This window comes from Oncorhynchus gorbuscha, linkage group LG09, assembly GCF_021184085.1.
Source record: "Oncorhynchus gorbuscha isolate QuinsamMale2020 ecotype Even-year linkage group LG09, OgorEven_v1.0, whole genome shotgun sequence".
Classification (NCBI taxonomy): Eukaryota; Metazoa; Chordata; class Actinopteri; order Salmoniformes; family Salmonidae; genus Oncorhynchus; species Oncorhynchus gorbuscha.
In genome coordinates, this window is record NC_060181.1 from 98323171 (window position 1) to 98343218 (window position 20048).

The 20048-nt window shown below is 47.1% G+C and overlaps 1 protein-coding gene across 1 annotated transcript in view; it reads right to left on the minus strand.

Moving 5' to 3' along the window:
* Nucleotides 1-20048, minus strand: part of igf2bp2a (insulin-like growth factor 2 mRNA binding protein 2a) — a 67465-nt gene that overhangs the window by 33640 nt on the left and 13777 nt on the right. Inside the window, exons 3-7 of the mRNA XM_046363959.1 lie at nt 15460-15508; nt 13323-13374; nt 10857-10920; nt 7799-8089; nt 5093-5227 (exon numbers count right to left, since the gene is read on the minus strand). Coding sequence (XP_046219915.1) covers nt 5093-5227; nt 7799-8089; nt 10857-10920; nt 13323-13374; nt 15460-15508 — 591 coding nt within the window. The remainder of the gene's footprint in view (nt 1-5092; nt 5228-7798; nt 8090-10856; nt 10921-13322; nt 13375-15459; nt 15509-20048) is intronic.

Sequence of the window (20048 nt, forward strand, 5' to 3'; positions counted from 1 at the left end):
TCACATGGTTAGCAGATGTTATTGGTCACATGGTTAGCAGATGTTAATGGTCACATGGTTAGCAGATGTTAATGTGTGTAAATGTAATGTAAATGTTAATGCGTCATAACCTCACATGGTCTCTCCTATCATTGCTATGCAGACGACACACAATTAATCTTCTCCTTTCCCCCTTCTGATGACCAGGTGGCGAATCGCATCACTGCATGTCTGGCAGACATATCAGTGTGGATGACGGATCACCACCTCAAGCTGAACCTCGGCAAGACGGAGCTGCTCTTCCTCCCGGGGAAGGACTGCCCGTTCCATGATCTCGCCATCACGGTTGACATAACCATTGTGTCCTCCTCCCAGAGCGCTAAGAACCTTGGCGTGATCCTGGACAACACCCTGTCGTTCTCTACTAACATCAAGGCGGTGGCCCGTTCCTGTAGGTTCATGCTCTACAACATCCGCAGAGTACGACCCTGCCTCACACAGGAAGCGGCGCAGGTCCTAATCCAGGCACTTGTCATCTCCCGTCTGGATTACTGCAACTCGCTGTTTGCTGGGCTCCCTGCCTGTGCCATTAAACCACTACAACTCATCCAGAACGCCGCAGCCCGTCTGGTGTTCAACCTTCCCAAGTTCTCTCACGTCACCCCGCTCCTCCGCTCTCTCCACTGGCTTCCAGTTGAAGCTCGCATCCGCTACAAGACCATGGTGCTTGCCTACGGAGCTGTGAGGGGAACGGCACCTCAGTACCTCCAGGCTCTGATCAGGCCCTACACCCAAACAAGGGCACTGCGTTCATCCACCTCTGGCCTGCTCGCCTCCCTACCACTGAGGAAGTACAGTTCCCGCTCCGCCCAGTCAAAACTGTTCGCTGCTCCGACGCCAGGACAGCGGAGTCAATCACCACCTTCCGGAGACACCTGAAACCCCACCTCTTTAAGGAATACCTAGGATAGGATAAAGTAATCCTTCTCACCCCCCCCTTAAAAGATTTAGATGCACTATTGTAAAGTGACTGTCCCACTGGATGTCATAAGGCGAATGCACCAATTTGTAAGTCGCTCTGGATAAGAGCGTCTGCTAAATGACTTAAATGTAATGTAAATGTCTTAAATGTAGCGAAATGCTTGTGCTTCTAGTTCCGACAATGCAGTAATAACCAACGAGTAATCTAGCTAACAATTCCACAACTACTACCTTATACACACAAGTGTAAAGGGATAAAGAATATGTACATAAAGATATATGAATGAGTGATGGTACAGAGCAGCATAGGCAAGATACAGTAGATGGTATCGAGTACAGTATATACATATGAGATGAGTATGTAAACAAAGTGGCATAGTTAAAGTGGCTAGTGATACATGTATTACATAAAGATGCAGTAGATGATATAGAGTACAGTATATACGTATGCATATGAGATGAATAATGTAGGGTATGTAAACAAAGTGGCATAGTTAAAGTGGCTAGTGATACATGTATTACATAAAGATGCAGTAGATGATATAGAGTACAGTATATACGTATGCATATGAGATGAATAATGTAGGGTATGTAACATTATATTAGGTAGCATTGTTTAAAGTGGCTAGTGATATATTTTACATTATTTCCCATCAATTCCCATTATTAAAGTGGCTGGAGTTGAGTCAGTGTGTTGGCAGCAGATGGTATAGAGTACAGTATATACAGAGCCATAATATATATTTACATAGTAGATGGTATAGAGTACAGTATATACAGAGCCATAATATATATTTACATAGTAGATGGTATAGAGTACAGTATATACAGTGCTTGGTCCACCGGTCCCCTCACGGCCACCTGTCTCTGGGGGCCCCTACAGTGCCATAATATATATTTACATAGTAGATGGTATAGAGTACAGTACATAAAGTGGGGAGAACAAGTATTTGACACACTGACGATTTTGCAGGTTTTCCTACTTACAAAGCATGTAGAGGTCTGTAATTTTTATCATATGTACACTTCCACTGTGAGAGACGGAATCTAAAACAAAAATCCAGAAAATCACATTGTATGATTTTTAAGTAATTAGTTTGCATTTTATTGCATGACATAAGTATTTGATCACCTACCAACTAGTAAGAATTCTGGCTCTCACAGACCTGTTAGTTTTTCTTTAAGAAGCCCTCCTGTTCTCCACTCATTACCTGTATTAACTGCAGACCTCTACATGCTTTGTAAGTAGGAATACCTGCAAAATCGGCAGTGTATCAAATACTTGTTCTCCCCACTGTACATATGAGATGAGTAATGTAGGGTATCTAAACATTATATAAAGTGGCATTGTTTAATGTGACTAGTGATACATTTATTACATCCAATTTTTTATCATTAAAGTGGCTAGCACTTGCAACTCCAGGGTTGTCGGTTCGATTCCAAAGGGGGACCAGTATGGAAATGCATGCACTCACTACTATAAGTTGCTCTGGATAAGAGCTAAATGACTATAATATAACATGTAAATGCCGTATTCCTCTCAACCATAACATTTTTCAATTCCACATCAATTGAACAGGATTGAAGTTTTTACAGTCATTTTCTTCATGGAATAATGTGTCAAGTTCAGCGTGCGTCTGTTTGCTCCTACACCACGGACCAACAAACATATGAATCACTACAAAACTTCTTGTATGACCTCTTATACACTTTAGGCCCAGCCTTTGGAACTGTGGTTTTCCTAGATATGGCTACTATATGATGATCACTACATCCGATGGATCTGGATACTGCTTTATAGCAGATGTCTGCAGCATTAGTAAAGGTGTGATCAATACATGTTGCTGATGTCATTCCTGTGCTGTTTGTAACTACCCTGGTAGGTTGACTGATATCCTGAACCAGGTTGCAGGCACTGGTTACAGTTAGAAGCTTTTTCCTGAGTGGACAGATGATTACCAGTCAATATTTAAATCACCCAGAAAATATACCTCTGTTGATATCACATATATTATCAACCATTTCACACATGTCATCCAGATGCTGACTGTTAGCACTTGGTGGTCTATAGCAGCTTCCCACCAGAATGGGTTTTAGGTGAGGCAGATGAACCTGTAGCCATATTACTTCAACAGTATTTAACATTATCCAGATACTGACTGTCTATAGCAGCTTCCCACCAGAATGGGCTTTAGGTGAGGCAGATTAACCTGTAGCCAGATTACTTCAACAGTATTTAACATTATCCAGATACTGACTGTCTATAGCAGCTTCCCACCAGAATGGGCTTTAGGTGAGGCAGATGAACCTGTAGCCATATTACTTCAACAGTATTTAACAAGAGATCCTCTCTAAGCTTTACAGGAATGTGGTTCTGAATATAAACAGCAACACAAATCAAACAAAACAAACTGTCACAACTTTACAAAAACAACGAACCGAGGTCTCTCGTTCAGTGTTCAACACTACGAACCGCGGTCTCTCGTTCAGTGTTCAACATACTTTGAGCTCTGATGACGTGATGTAGGCCTCCCAAATGGTGGAGTGTTGGGGTGTTGTAGGGGTGTAGTAATGGTATAGTAGGGGTGTAGTAGTGAGGGTGTAGTAATGGTATAGTAGGGGTGTAGTAGTGAGGGTGTTGGGGGTAGTAGGGGTGTAGTAATGGTATAGTAGGGGTGTAGTAATGGTATAGTTGGGGTGTAGTAGTGAGGGTGTTGGGGTAGTAGGGGTGTAGTAATGGTATAGTAGGGGTGTAGTAGTGAGGGTGTTGGGGGTAGTAGGGGTGTAGTAGTGAGGGTGTTGGGGGTAGTAGGGGTGTAGTAGTGGGGGTGTTGGGGGTAGTAGGGGTGTAGTAATGGTATAGTAGGGGTGTAGTAGTGAGGGTGTTGGGGGTAGTAGGGGTGTAGTAGTGAGGGTATAGTAGGGGTATAGTAAAGGTATAGTTGGGGTGTAGTAGTGAGGGTGTTGGGGGTACTAGGGGTGTAGTAGTGAGGGTGTTGGGGGTAGTAGGGTTGTAGTAGTGAGGGTATAGTAGGGGTATAGTAGGGGTGTAGTAGTGAGGGTGTTGGGGGTAGTAGGGGTGTAGTAGTGAGGGTATAGTAGGGGTATAGTAGTGGGGTGTTGGGGGTAGTAGGGGTATAGTAGTGGGGTGTTGGGGTAGTAGGGGTGTAGTAGTGAGGGTGTTGGGGGTAGTAGGGGTGTAGTAGTGAGGGTATAGTAGGGGTATAGTAAAGGTATAGTAGGGGTGTAGTAGTGAGGGTATAGTAGTGGGGTGTTGGGGGTAGTAGGGGTGTAGTAGTGAGGGTGTTGGTGTAGTGAAGGTATAGCAGGGGTGTAGTAGTGAGGGTGTTGGGAGTAGTAGGGGTGTAGTAGTGCGGGTATAGTAGGGGTGTAGTAGTGAGGGTATAGTAGGGGTGTAGTAATGGTATAGTAGGGGTGTAGTAGTGAGGGTGTAGTAATGGTATAGTAGGGGTGTAGTAGTGAGGGTGTTGGGGTGTAGTAAAGGTATAGTAGGGGTGTTGTAGTGAGGGTGTAGTAATGGTATAGTAGGGGTGTTGTAGTGAGGGTGTAGTAATGGTATAGTAGGGGTGTTGTAGTGAGGGTGTAGTAATGGTATAGTAGGGGTGTAGTAGTGAGGGTGTTGGGGTGTAGTAAAGGTATAGTAGGGGTGCTGTAGTGAGGGTGTAGTAATGGTATAATAGGGGTGTAGTAGTAAGGGGGGAACTAATGGTATAGTAGGGGTGTAGTAGTGAGGGTGTAGTAATGGTATAGTAGGGGTGTAGTAGTGAGGGTGTTGGGGTGTAGTAAAGGTATAGTAGGGGTGCTGTAGTGAGGGTGTAGTAATGGTATAATAGGGGTGTAGTAGTAAGGGGGGAACTAATGGTATAGTAGGGGTGTAGTAGTGAGGGTGTAGTAATGGTATAGTAGGGGTGTAGTAGTGAGGGTGTTGGGGTGTAGTAAAGGTATAGTAGGGGTGTAGTAGTGAGGGTGTAGTAATGGTATAGTAGGGGTGTAGTAGTGAGGGTATAGTAGGGGTGTAGTAAAGGTATAGTAGGGGTGTTGTAGTGAGGGTGTAGTAATGGTATAGTAGGGGTGTAGTAAAGTTATAGTAGGGATGCTATAGTTGACTCACTCCTTGGTCCCGCTGGCCTCTTTCTGCATGATGTCCAGGACCATGCGGCAGGCAGAGGAGCAGCCCTCTGGGGTGGCGTGGATGGTGATGGGCTTCCCTGCTGCTCCCACATTCTCCTTACGATGGATGTCCACCCTGAGGGAGACAGACAGGTCACTGAAAGGCTGTCCACCCTGAGGGAGAGAGACAGGTCACTGAAAGGATGTCCACCCTGAGGGAGAGAGACAGGTCACTGAAAGGATGTCCACCCTGAGGGAGAGAGACAGGTCACTGAAAGGATGTCCACCCTGAGGGAGACAGACAGGTCACTGAAAGGATTTCCACCCTGAGGGAGAGAGACAGGTCACTGAAAGGATGTCCACCCTGAGGGAGAGAGACAGGTCACTGAAAGGATGTCCACCCTGAGGGAGAGAGACAGGTCACTGAAAGGATGTCCACCCTGAGGGAGAGAGACAGGTCACTGAAAGGATGTCCACCCTGAGGGAGAGAGACAGGTCACTGAAAGGATGTCCACCCTGAGGGAGAGAGACAGACAGGTCACTGAAAGGCTGTCCACCCTGATGGAGAGAGACAGACAGGTCACTGAAAGGATGTCCACCCTGATGGAGAGAGACAGGTCACTGAAAGGCTGTCCACCCAGAGGGAGACAGACAGGTCACTGAAAGGATGTCCACTCTGAGGGAGACAGACAGGTCACTGAAAGGATGTCCACCCAGAGGGAGACAGACAGACAGGTCACTGAAAGGATGTCCACCCAGAGGGAGACAGACAGACAGGTCACTGAAAGGATGTCCACCCAGAGGCAGACAGACAGGTCACTGAAAGGATGTCCACCCAGAGGAGACAGACAGACAGGTCACTGAAAGGATGTCCACCCAGAGGGAGACAGACAGGTCACTGAAAGGCTGTCCACCCTGATGGAGAGAGACAGGTCACAGAAAGGATGTCCACCCAGAGGGAGACAGACAGACAGGTCACTGAAAGGATGTCCACCCAGAGGGAGACAGACAGGTCACTGAAAGGATGTCCACCCAGAGGGAGACAGACAGACAGGTCACTGAAAGGATGTCCACCCTGAGGGAGAGACAGACAGGTCACTGAAAGGATGTCCACCCTGAGGGAGAGAGACAGACAGGTCACTGAAAGTCTGTCCACCCTGATGGAGAGAGACAGACAGGTCACTGAAAGGATGTCCACCCTGATGGAGAGAGACAGGTCACTGAAAGGCTGTCCACCCAGAGGGAGACAGACAGGTCACTGAAAGGATGTCCACTCTGAGGGAGACAGACAGGTCACTGAAAGGATGTCCACCCAGAGGGAGACAGACAGACAGGTCACTGAAAGGATGTCCACCCAGAGGGAGACAGACAGGTCACTGAAAGGATGTCCACCCAGAGGGAGACAGACAGACAGGTCACTCAAAGGATGTCCACCCAGAGGGAGACAGACAGACAGGTCACTCAAAGGATGTCCACCCAGAGGGAGACAGACAGGTCACTGAAAGGCTGTCCACCCTGATGGAGAGAGACAGGTCACTGAAAGGATGTCCACCCAGAGGGAGACAGACAGACAGGTCACTGAAAGGATGTCCACCCAGAGGGAGACAGACAGGTCACTGAAAGGATGTCCACCCAGAGGGAGACAGACAGACATGTCACTGAAAGGATGTCCACCCAGAGGGAGACAGACAGGTCACTGAAAGGCTGTCCACCCAGAGGGAGACAGACAGGTCACTGAAAGGATGTCCACTCTGAGGGAGACAGACAGGTCACTGAAAGGATGTCCACCCAGAGGGAGACAGACAGACAGGTCACTGAAAGGATGTCCACCCAGAGGGAGACAGACAGGTCACTGAAAGGATGTCTACCCAGAGGGAGACAGACAGGTCACTGAAAGGATGTCCACCCAGAGGGAGACAGACAGACAGGTCACTGAAAGGATGTCCACCCTGATGGACAGACAGACAGGTCACTGAAAGGATGTCCACCCAGAGGGAGACAGACAGACAGGTCACTGAAAGGATGTCCACCCAGAGGGAGACAGACAGGTCACTGAAAGGATGTCCACCCAGAGGGAGACAGACAGACAGGTCACTGAAAGGATGTCCACCCAGAGGGAGACAGACAGACAGGTCACTGAAAGGATGTCCACCCAGAGGGAGACAGACAGACAGGTCACTGAAAGGATGTCCACCCAGAGGGAGACAAACAGGTCACTGAAAGGATGTCCACCCAGAGGGAGACAGACAGGTCACTGAAAGGATGTCCACCCAGAGGGAGACAGACAGGTCACTGAAAGGATGTCCACCCTGAGGGAGACAGACAGGTCACTGAAAGGATGTCCACCCAGAGGGAGACAGACAGGTCACTGAAAGGCTGTCCACCCTGATGGAGACAGACAGACAGGTCACTGAAAGGATGTCCACCCAGAGGGAGACAGACAGACAGGTCACTGAAAGGCTGTCCACCCTGAGGGAGACAGACAGACAGGTCACTGAAAGGCTGTCCACCCTGAGGGAGAGAGACAGACAGGTCACTGAAAGGATGAGACTGCATACATAATTATATTTAAGTTTGGGGTCAATGCCATGTTAATTCAGCAACTGATTTAACTGAAATGTAATTAACCCCATACTTCATATTGGATATTTGACCAACATAGGACTGTGTCTATTGCAGATAGACTCATTCTGATCCAACAACGTACTTGGCCTGTGTCTGTTTAGTGACGTTCTTGATGGTTAGGCCCTCCTTGCCGATGATGGCTCCTACGAACTGTGTGGGGACCAGCATGCGGAGGGGGAAGTCATGCTGTTTGTGTCGGGGCCCTCCGAAGCCCCCCGAGGGCCCTGGCTGGGGCTCGTCCTGGTCCCTGGACGACCGACATCCCCGACGCATCCGTGGGGCCTGTAGGGGCGGAGCTGCATCCATATCCAGGATGTACGACACCCTGAAGAAGTAGCCCTCAAACTGCTGACCCGTCAACTTCTCTATGGCTCTGTGGGGGGAGAGGAGAGTCAACTTCTCTATGGCTCTGTGAGGGGAGAGGAGAGTCAACTTCTCTATGGCTCTGTGAGGGGAGAGGAGAGTCAACCTCTCTATGGCTCTGAGAGGGGAGGGGAGAGGAGAGTCAATTTCTCTATGGCTCTGTGAGGGGAGAGGAGAGTCAACTTCTCTATGGCTCTGAGAGGGGAGAGTCAACTTCTCTATGGCTCTGAGAGGGGAGAGGAGAGTCAACTTCTCTATGGCTCTGTGAGGGGAGAGGAGAGTCAACTTCTCTATGGCTCTGTGAGGGGAGAGGAGAGTCAACTTCTCTATGGCTCTGTGAGGGGAGAGGAGAGTCAACTTCTCTATGGCTCTGTGGGGGGAGAGGAGAGTCAACTTCTCTATGGCTCTGAAAGGGGAGAGGAGAGTCAGCTTCTCTATGGCTCTGAGAGGGAGAGGAGAGTCAACATCTCTATGGCTCTGAGAGGGGAGAGGAGAGTCAACTTCTCTATGGCTCTGTGAGGGGAGAGGAGAGTCAACTTCTCTATGGCTCTGTGAGGGGAGAGGAGAGTCAACTTCTCTATGGCTTTGTGAGGGGAGAGGAGAGTCAACTTCTCTATGGCTCTGTGGGGGGAGAGGAGAGTCAATTTCTCTATGGCTCTGTGAGGGGAGAGGAGAGTCAACTTCTCTATGGCTCTGAGAGGGGAGAGTCAACTTCTCTATGGCTCTGAGAGGGGAGAGGAGAGTCAACTTCTCTATGGCTCTGTGAGGGGAGAGGAGAGTCAACTTCTCTATGGCTCTGTGAGGGGAGAGGAGAGTCAACTTCTCTATGGCTCTGTGGGGGGAGAGGAGAGTCAACTTCTCTATGGCTCTGAAAGGGGAGAGGAGAGTCAACTTCTCTATGGCTCTGAGAGGGAGAGGAGAGTCAACTTCTCTATGGCTCTGAAAGGGGAGAGGAGAGTCAACTTCTCTATGGCTCTGTGGGGGAGAGGAGAGTCAACTTCTCTATGGCTCTGAGAGGGGAGAGGAGAGTCAACTTCTCTATGGCTCTGAGAGGGGAGAGGAGAGTCAACTTCTCTATGGCTCTGAGAGGGAGAGGAGAGTCAATTTCTCTATGGCTCTGAGAGGGAAGAGTCCATTTCTCTATGGCTCTGTGAGGGAGAGGAGAGTCAATTTCTCTATGGCTCTGAGAGGGGAGAGTCAATTTCTCTATGGCTCTGTGAGAGGAGACTCAATTTCTCTATGGCTCTGAGAGGGGGAGTCAATTTCTCTATGGCTCTGTGAGAGGAGAGGATAGTCAACTTCTCTATGGCTCTGTGAGGGGAGAGGAGAGTCAACTTCTCTATGGCTCTGAGAGGGGAGAGGAGAGTCAACTTCTCAATGGCTCTGTGAGGGGAGAGGAGAGCCAACTTCTCTATGGCTCTGAGAGGGGAGAGGAGAGTCAACTTCTCTATGGCTCTGAGAGGGGAGAGGAGAGTCAACATCTCTATGGCTCTGTGAGGGGAGAGGAGAGTCAACTTCTCTATGGCTCTGTGAGGGGAGAGGAGAGTCAACTTCTCTATGGCTCTGTGAGGGGAGAGGAGAGCCAACTTCTCTATGGCTCTGTGAGAGAACAAAAGAGTCAACTTCTCTATGGCTCTGTGAGGGGAGAGGAGAGTCAACTTCTCTATGGCTCTGTGAGAGGAGAGGAGAGTCAACTTCTCTATGGCTCTGTGAGGGGAGAGGAGAGCCAACTTCTCTATGGCTCTGAGAGGGAGAGGAGAGTCAACTTATCTATGGCTCTGAGAGAGAACAGAAGAGTCAACTTCTCTATGGCTCTGTGAGGGGAGAGGAGAGTCAACTTCTCTATGGCTCTGTGAGAGGAGAGGAGAGTCAACTTCTCTATGGCTCTGTGAGGGGAGAGGAGAGCCAACTTCTCTATGGCTCTGAGAGGGAGAGGAGAGTCAACTTCTCTATGGCTCTGTGAGGGGAGAGGAGAGTCAACTTCTCTATGGCTCTGAGAGAGAACAGAAGAGTCAACTTCTCTATGGCTCTGTGAGGGGAGAGGAGAGCCAACTTCTCTATGGCTCTGAGAGGGAGAGGAGAGCCAACTTCTCTATGGCTCTGAGAGGGAGAGGAGAGTCAACTTCTCTATGGCTCTGAGAGAGAACAGAAGAGTCAACTTCTCTATGGCTCTGCGAGGGGAGAGGAGAGCCAACTTCTCTATGGCTCTGTGAGAGGAGAGGAGAGTCAACTTCTCTATGGCTCTGTGAGAGGAGAGGAGAGTCAACTTCTCTATGGCTCTGTGAGGGGAGAGGAGAGCCAACTTCTCTATGGCTCTGAGAGGGAGAGGAGAGTCAACTTCTCTATGGCTCTGAGAGAGAACAGAAGAGTCAACTTCTCTATGGCTCTGTGAGGGGAGAGGAGAGTCAACTTCTCTATGGCTCTGTGAGGGGAGAGGAGAGTCAACTTCTCTATGGCTCTGAGAGAGAACAGAAGAGTCAACTTCTCTATGGCTCTGTGAGAGGAGAGGGTTAGGGTTAACGAGAGGAAGAGTTAGAAAAGGAGAGGGCAAGGGCTCTGAGTTGCCGAGTTAAATAAAGGTAAAAAAATATATAGAAAGGGTTAGGGTGGCTCTGATACTCTTCTTCAGTGCCAAAACACTGTCTGAGCATATCTGACTAGTCTTAGACTAATTATCCCCTCGTTGAAAAAATATTCTAACGTTTCTGCCATACTGATAGTGACAGGTGGGACATCATTTAAACACAGTAATACCAACGACAGATGACTCTACTCACACTTTGGCCTCCTCCTTGGTTGAGTATGTGGCATTCACCACAGCTGTTTCTGTATCCGTGGTAACTGTGGATGGAGAATGAGAGAGAAAGGGTTATAGGGCTAGAAACACCATCGCTGTTTCTGTGTCCATGGTAACTGTGGATGGAGAATGAGAGAGAAAGGGTTATAGGGTTAGAAACACCACCTCTGTTTCTGTGTCCATGGTAACTGTGGATGGAGAATGAGAGAGAGAGAGAGAAAGGGTTATAGGGTTAGAAACACCACCGCTGTTTCTGTGTCCATGGTAACTGTGGATGGAGAATGAGAGAGAGAGAGAAAGGGTTATAGGGTTAGAAACACCACCTCTGTTTCTGTGTCCATGGTAACTGTGGATGGAGAATGAGAGAGAGAGAGAGAAAGGGTTATAGGGTTAGAAACACCACCTCTGTTTCTGTGTCCATGGTAACTGTGGATGGAGAATGAGAGAGAGAGAGAAAGGGTCATAGGGTTAGAAACACCACCTCTGTTTCTGTGTCCATGGTAACTGTGGATGGAGAATGAGAGAGAGAGAGAGAAAGGGTTATAGGGTTAGAAACACCACCTCTGTTTCTGTGTCCATGGTAACTGTGGATGGAGAATGAGAGAGAAAGGGTTATAGGGTTAGAAACACCACCTCTGTTTCTGTGTCCATGGTAACTGTGGATGGAGAATGAGAGAGAGAGAGAGAGAAAGGGTTATAGGGTTAGAAACACCACCGCTGTTTCTGTGTCCATGGTAACTGTGGATGGAGAATGAGAGAGAGAGAGAAAGGGTTATAGGGTTAGAAACACCACCTCTGTTTCTGTGTCCATGGTAACTGTGGATGGAGAATGAGAGAGAGAGAGAGAGAGAGAGAGAGAAAGGGTTATAGGGTTAGAAACACCACCTCTGTTTCTGTGTCCATGGTAACTGTGGATGGAGAATGAGAGAGAGAGAAAGATAGGCTTATAGGGTTAGAAACACCACCTCTGTTTCTGTGTCCATGGTAACTGTGGATGGTATAGGCAGAGGTAGTGGTAGAGGTAGATTTAGTGGTAGAGGTAGGGGTAGATTTAGTGGTAGAGGTAGATTTAGTGGTAGTGGTAGATTTAGTGGTAGAGGTAGATTTAGTGGTAGAGGTAGATTTAGTGGTAGTGGTAGAGGTAGATGCAGATTTAATAATAATATAATAATAATATATGCCATTTAGCAGACGCTTTTATCCAAAGCGACTTACAGTTATGTGTGCATACATTCTACGTATGGGTGGTCCCGGGGATCGAACCCACTACCCTGGCGTTACAAGCGCCACGCTCTACCAACTGAGCTACACAGTTGTGGTAGTGGTAGAGGTAGAGGTAGAGGTAGATTTAGTGAGAGAGGTAGACATAGATTTAGTGGTATAGGCAGAGGTAGTGGTAGATTTAGTGGTAGTGGTAGAGGTAGATTTAGTGGTAGAGGTAGATTTAGGGGTTAGAGGTAGATTTAGTGGTGGTAGAGGTAGATTTAGTGGTAGAGGTAGATTTAGTGGTAGAGGTAGAGGTAAATTTAGTGGTAGAGGTAGAAGTAGATTTAGTGGTAGAAGTAGATTTAGTGGTAGAGGTAGATTTAGTGGTAGAGGTAGAAGTAGATTTAGTGGTAGAGGTAGATTTAGTGGTAGAGGTAGAAGTAGATTTAGTGGTAGAAGTAGATTTAGTGGTAGAGGTAGATTTAGTGGTACTGGTATAGGTAGAGGTATTGGCAGAGGTAGATTTAGTGGCAGAGGTAGATTTAGTGGCAGAGGTAGATTTAGTGGCAGAGGTAGATTTAGTGGCAGAGGTAGATTTAGTGGCAGAGGTAGATTTAGTGGCAGAGGTAGTGGTGGAGTATGAGGTAGTGATAGAGGTAGATCTCGACAAACCATTTCTGTAGGGACTTCGCTTTCTGCACAGAGGCATTGCTGAAACAGGCCTTCCCCAAACTTTTGCCACAAAGTTGGAAGCACAGAATAGTCTAGAATGTCATTATATTCTGTAGCGTTTTCAATTTCCCTTCACTGGAACTAAGGGGCAAAGTCCCAACCATGAAAAACAGCCCTAGACCATTATTCCTCATCCACCAAACTTTAATGTTGGCACTATGCATTCGGGCAGGTAGCATTCTCCTGGCATCTGCCAAAACCAGATTCATCCGTCGGACTGCCAGATGGTGAAGCGTGATTCATCACTCCAGAGAACGCATTTCCACTGCTCTAGAGCCCACGGCGACGAGCTTTACACCCCTCCAGCCGGCTGCGTGCGGCTGCTTGGCCATAGAAACGGATTTGACACCTGTCAGCAAAGGGTGTGGCTGAAATAACCGGATCCACTAATGTGAAGGGGTGTCGACTTACTTTCGTGTATTTAAAAATCATATCGATAATATTTAAGGAAAAAAAACAGTTGAAAAGATTCTAATGATATAAAAGATAATGTATTGTAATGTCTCACCTTGTTCCACGTTGTCTACAGTACCATACTGAGCTAGAAGGCCGTCCAAAACCTGAGGGAAAGACGGAACACAATCAATTACACACACAGTTACTGTCAGCCCTGGGTTACGGCTGAGTTACTGTCAGCCCTGGGTTAGGGCTGAGTTACTGTTAGCCCTGGGACACGGCTGAGTTACTGACAGCCCTGGGACACGGCTGAGTTACTGTCAGCCCTGGGTTAGGGCTGAGTTACTGTTAGCCCTGGGTTACGGCTGAGTTACTGTTAGCCCTGGGTTACGGCTGAGTTACTGTCAGCCCTGGGACACGGCTGAGTTACTGTCAGCCCTGGGACACGGCTGAGTTACTGTCAGCCCTGGGACAGGGCTGAGTTACTGTTAGCCCTGGGTTACGGCTGAGTTACTGTTAGCCCTGGGTTACGGCTGAGTTACTGTCAGTCCTGGGACACGGCTGAGTTACTGTCAGCCCTGGGACACGGCTGAGTTACTGTCAGCCCTGGGACACGGCTGAGTTACTGTCAGCCCTGGGACACGGCTGAGTTACTGTCAGCCCTGGGATACGGCTGAGTTACTGTCAGCCCTGGGTTACGGCTGAGTTACTGTCAGCCCTGGGATACGGCTGAGTTACTGTCAGCCCTGGGATACGGCTGAGTTACTGTCAGCCCTGGGGCACGGCTGAGTTACTGTCAGCCCTGGGGCACGGCTGAGTTACTGTCAGCCCTGGGTTACGGCTGAGTTCCTGTCAGCCCTGGGACACGGCTGAGTTACTGTCAGCCCTGGGATTCGGCTGAGTTACTGTCAGCCCTGGGATACGGCTGAGTTACTGTCAGCCCTGGGATACGGCTGAGTTACTGTCAGCCCTGGGATTCGGCTGAGTTACTGTCAGCCCTGGGATTCGGCTGAGTTACTGTCCGCCCTGGGATACGGCTGAGTTACTGTCAGCCCTGGGATACGGCTGAGTTACTGTCAGCCCTGGGATACGGCTGAGTTACTGTCAGCCCTGGGTTAAGGCTGAGTTACTGTCAGCCCTGGGTTAAGGCTGAGTTACTGTCAGCCCTGGGTTAAGGCTGAGTTACTGTCAGCCCTGGGTTAAGGCTGAGTTACTGTTAGCCCTGGGTTAAGGCTGAGTTACTGTCAGCCCTGGGATACGGCTGAGTTACTGTCAGCCCTGGGATACGGCTGAGTTACTGTCAGCCCTGGGATACGGCTGAGTTACTGTCAGCCCTGGGTTAAGGCTGAGTTACTGTCAGCCCTGGGTTAAGGCTGAGTTACTGTCAGCCCTGGGTTAAGGCTGAGTTACTGTCAGCCCTGGGTTCAAGGCTGAGTTACTGTCAGCCCTGGGTTAAGGCTGAGTTACTGTCAGCCCTGGGTTAAGGCTGAGTTACTGTTAGCCCTGGGTGGCTCTCTGCTCATCTGGATTAGTGTGTTAAGAGCCCTTGACTGCTGGGTTAGTGTTACTGTTAGGCTGATGTCATGATGTCAGAGACAGCTAGATGCCTTCAATCTTACACAAATTATCAAGGAACCAACCAGGTACAACCCTAAATCTGTAAACATGGGCACAGGGACACTGTCCTAGCCCTCACCACACCACCACACAGGAACACTGTCCTAGCCCTCACCACACAGGAACACTGTCCTAGCCCTCACCACACCACCACACAGGAACACTGTCCTAGCCCTCACCACACCACCACACAGGGACAATGTCCTAGCCCTCACCACACAGGAACACTGTCCAAGCCCTCACCACACAGGGACACTGTCCAAGCCCTCACCACACAGGGACACTGTCCAAGCCCTCACCACACTTTGTTTTTAATCACACACAGAGGACAAGCTAAACAGGGATCCCACAAAACTAACATCTCTTCTCATGGCCCCTGGAGCTCAGGGCCAACCGCTCTGTGCCAGCACAGCTGAAACTCTCATGGCCAGCCGCTCTGGGCCAGCACAGCTGAAACAAAATACTAACTAACGAGGCGACAGGTCCTACACATCCTGGCCAATGAGAATGATTACAATCAGGGCAAGCCACACCTAAACAGAACCAACCTCAAACTTGAAATCCAAAATGAAATCGAGCAAACCCCCAAAGACTATAACACCAGGCACAGCCTGACTGACTGACTGACTCACCTCCCACTGTAGATGAGGGGGAATGTTCCTGATCTGGATCTTGCGACTCCTGCAGAGATTACAGAGGCGGAGGAGAAGGATAAAAATGAGTTAATAGCTGAACCACAGGGTCAATCAGGAGAGAAGGGGTTAACATTTATGAACATTTGAACATCTTGGCCACGTTCTGTTATAATCTCCACCCGGCACAGCCAGAAGAGGACTGGCCACCCCACATATGCTCTCTCTAATTCTCTCTTTCTTTCTCTCTCTCGGAGGACCTGAGCCCTAGGACCGTGCCCCAGGACTACCTGACATGATGGCTCCTTGCTGTCCCCAGTCCACCTGACTGTGCTGCTGCTCCAGTTTCAACTGTTCTGCCTTATTATTATTTGACCATGCTGGTCATTTATGAACATTTGAACATCTTGGTCATGTTCTGTTATAATCTCTACCCGGCACAGCCAGAAGAGGACTGGCCACCCACATAGCCCGGTTCCTCTCTAGGTTTCTTCCTAGGTTTTGGCCTTTCTAGGGAGTTTTTCCTAGCCACCGTGCTTTTACACCTGCATTGTTTGCTGTTTGGGGTTTTAGGCTGGGTTTCTGTACAGCACTTTGAGATATCAGCTGATGTACGAAGGGCTATATAAATACATTTGATTTGATTTGATTTGATTTGAACAGCTAAACCACAGGGTCAATCAGGAGAGAAGGGGTTAACAGCTGAACCACAGGGTCAATCAGGAGAGAAGGGGTTAACAGCTGAACCACAGGGTCAATCAGGAGAGAAGGGTTAACAGCTGAACCACAGGGTCAATCAGGAGAGAAGGGGTTAACAGCTGAACCACAGGGTCAATCAGGAGAGAAGGGGTTAACAGCTGAACCACAGGGTCAATCAGGAGAGAAGGGTTAACAGCTGAACCACAGGGTCAATCAGGAGAGAAGGGTTAACAGCTCAACCACAGGGTCAATCAGGAGAGAAGGGTTAACAGCTGAACCACAGGGTCAATCAGGAGAGAAGGGTTAACAGCTCAACCACAACCTCTGTCCCTACACCAAGGGACCATTTTTGTGGTCTGGGAAAAATGTAAGAAATGTGTATTTTTCCTTTAATTCAAATGTGCACTATTGTTTGGTAGTGATGCCACTGTCCAGCGAACAATGGGTAAATTAACCTTTATTTCTGGAAATGTAAATTAGTGAAGTGTTCAGCAAGATTACATGTCTACCTTAAGCGTTATTTAAGATACTTTCATAACACCTGCTAGCTAGCTAGCATTAGAGGTGGTAGGCAGCCTGTTAAAGAGTTGAGGTATTAACCAAACGTCACTTGTTTGAATCCCCGAGCTGGCAAGGTGGACTAATGTTCCGTTCTGCCCTTGAGCAAAGCAGTTCACCCCCACCTCCCTGGGTGCTGATGATTCAGAAAGGTTTGGTTAAATGCAGAAAACATATTTCGGTTGAATGCATTCAGTTGTTAGGGAAAGGGGATACCAAGTCAGTTGCACGTTAGTAGCATTAGCTAGCTATATCAAATTTAGCTAGCAGGCTCAGCTAAATAAAAATCCCCCTAGATACTTTACTACAGTATATCTCCTAGCCATGTCATTAGATTTGTAATTGAAAGAGGACAAGGTTGTCTCTATTCTTATTGGTTCTTATTGGTTCTTATTGCATTGGTTCTTATTGTTGGTTATTGCATCCACACAACAAAGTGTGGAAAAGGTCAAGGGGTCTAAACACTTTCCGAATGCACTGGAGAGTGATGTACTCAGTGAATTCTACCTGGATGGCTGGAGAGTGATGTACTCAGTGAATTCTACCTGGATGGATGGAGAGTGATGTACTCAGTGAATTCTACCTGGATGGATGGAGAGTGATGTACTCAGTGAATTCTACCTGGATGGCTGGAGAGTGATATACTCAGTAAATTCTACCTGGATGGATGGAGAGTGATGTACTCAGTGAATTCTACCTGGATGGCTGGAGAGTGATGTACTCAGTGAATTCTACCTGGATGGCTGGAGAGTGAGGTACTCAGTGAATTCTACCTGGATGGATGGATGGCTGGAGAGTGATGTACTCAGTTAATTCTACCTGGATGGATGGAGAGTGATGTACTCAGTGAATTCTACCTGGATGGCTGGAGAGTGATATACTCAGTAAATTCTACCTGGATGGATGGAGAGTGATGTACTCAGTGAATTCTACCTGGATGGCTGGAGAGTGATGTACTCAGTGAATTCTACCTGGATGGCTGGAGAGTGATGTACTCAGTGAATTCTACCTGGATGGATGGAGAGTGATGTACTCAGTGAATTCTACCTGGATGGATGGAGAGTGATGTACTCAGTTAATTTTACCTGGCTGGATGGATGGTTGGAGAGGGGATGTCCTCAGTGAATTATACCTGGATAGATGGCTGGAGAGTGATGTACTCAGTGAATTCCACCTGGCTGGATGGATGGCTGGAGAGTGATGTACTCAGTTAATTCTACCTGGATAGATGGATGGATGGCTGGAGAGTGATGTACTCAGTGAATTCTACCTGGATAGATGGCTGCACACAGGACTGCTGCTCAGACTGACAGTAACTATCAAAACAGCAGCACAACAGTAACTACCATACAGTAACTACCATACAGTAACACAACAGTAACTACCATACAGCAACACAACAGTAACTACCATACAGCAACACAACAGTAACTACCATACAGCAACACAACAGTAACTACCATACAGTAACACAACAGTAACTACCATACAGCAACACAACAGTAACTACCATACAGTAACTATCAAAACAGCAACACAACAGTAACTACCATACAGTAACTGCCAAAACAGCAACACAACAGTAACTACCATACAGTAACTACCATACAGTAACTACCAAAAACAGCAACACAACAGTAACTACCATACAGTAACTACCAAAACAGCAACACAACAGTAACTACCAAAAACAGCAGCACAACAGTAACTACCATACAGTAACTACCATACAGTAACTACCATACAGTAACTACCATACAGTAACTACCATACAGCAGCACAACAGTAACTACCAAAAACAGCAACACAACAGTAACTACCATACAGCAACACAACAGTAACTACCATACAGTAACTACCATACAGTAACTACCAAAAACAGCAACACGACAGTAACTACCATACAGCAACACAACAGTAACTACCATACAGTAACTACCATACAGTAACTACCATACAGTAACTACCATACAGTAACTACCAAAAACAGCAACACAACAGTAACTACCAAAAACAGCAACACAACAGTAACTACCAAAAACAGCAACACAACAGTAACTACCAAAAACAGCAACACAACAGTAACTACCATACAGTAACTACCATACAGTAACTACCATACAGCAACACAACAGTAACTACCAAAAACAGCAACACAACAGTAACTACCATACAGTAACTACCATACAGTAACTACCATACAGTAACTACCATACAGTAACACAACAGTAACTACCAAAAACAGCAACACAACAGTAACTACCATACAGTAACTACCATACAGTAACTACCAAAAACAGCAACACAACAGTAACTACCATACAGTAACACAACAGTAACTACCATACAGTAACTACCAAAACAGCAACACAAGAGTAACTACCATACAGTAACACAACAGTAACTACCATACAGCAACACAACAGTAACTACCATACAGTAACTACCAAAACAGCAACACAACAGTAACTACCATACAGTAACTACCATACAGTAACTACCAAAAACAGCAACACAACAGTAACTACCAAAACAGCAACACAACAGTAACTACCATACAGTAACTACCATACAGTAACTACCAAAAACAGCAACACAACAGTAACTACCAAAAACAGCAGCACAACATTAACTACCAAAAACAGCAACACAACAGTAACTACCATACAGTAACTACCATACAGTAACTACCATACAGTAACTACCAAAAACAGCAACACAACAGTAACTACCATACAGTAACTACCATACAGTAACTACCAAAAACAGCAACACAACAGTAACTACCATACAGTAACTACAGTAACTACCATACAGCATACAGCAACAGTAACAGTAACTACCATACAGTAACTACCATACAGTAACTACCATACAGTAACTACCAAAAACAGCAACACAACAGTAACTACCATACAGTAACTACCAAAAACAGCAACACAACAGTAACTACCATACAGTAACTACCATACAGTAACTACCAAAAACAGCAACACAACAGTAACTACCATACAGTAACTACCATACAGCAACACAACAGTAACTACCATACAGTAACTACCATACAGTAACTACCATACAGCAGCACAACAGTAACTACCATACAGTAACTACCATACAGTAACTACCACACAGTAACTACCATACAGCAACACAACAGTAACTACCATACAGTAACTACCATACAGTAACTACCATACAGTAACTACCATACAGTAACTACCATACAGCAACACAACAGTAACTACCATACAGTAACTACCATACAGTAACTACCATACAGTAACTACCATACAGTAACTACCATACAGCAACACAACAGTAACTACCAT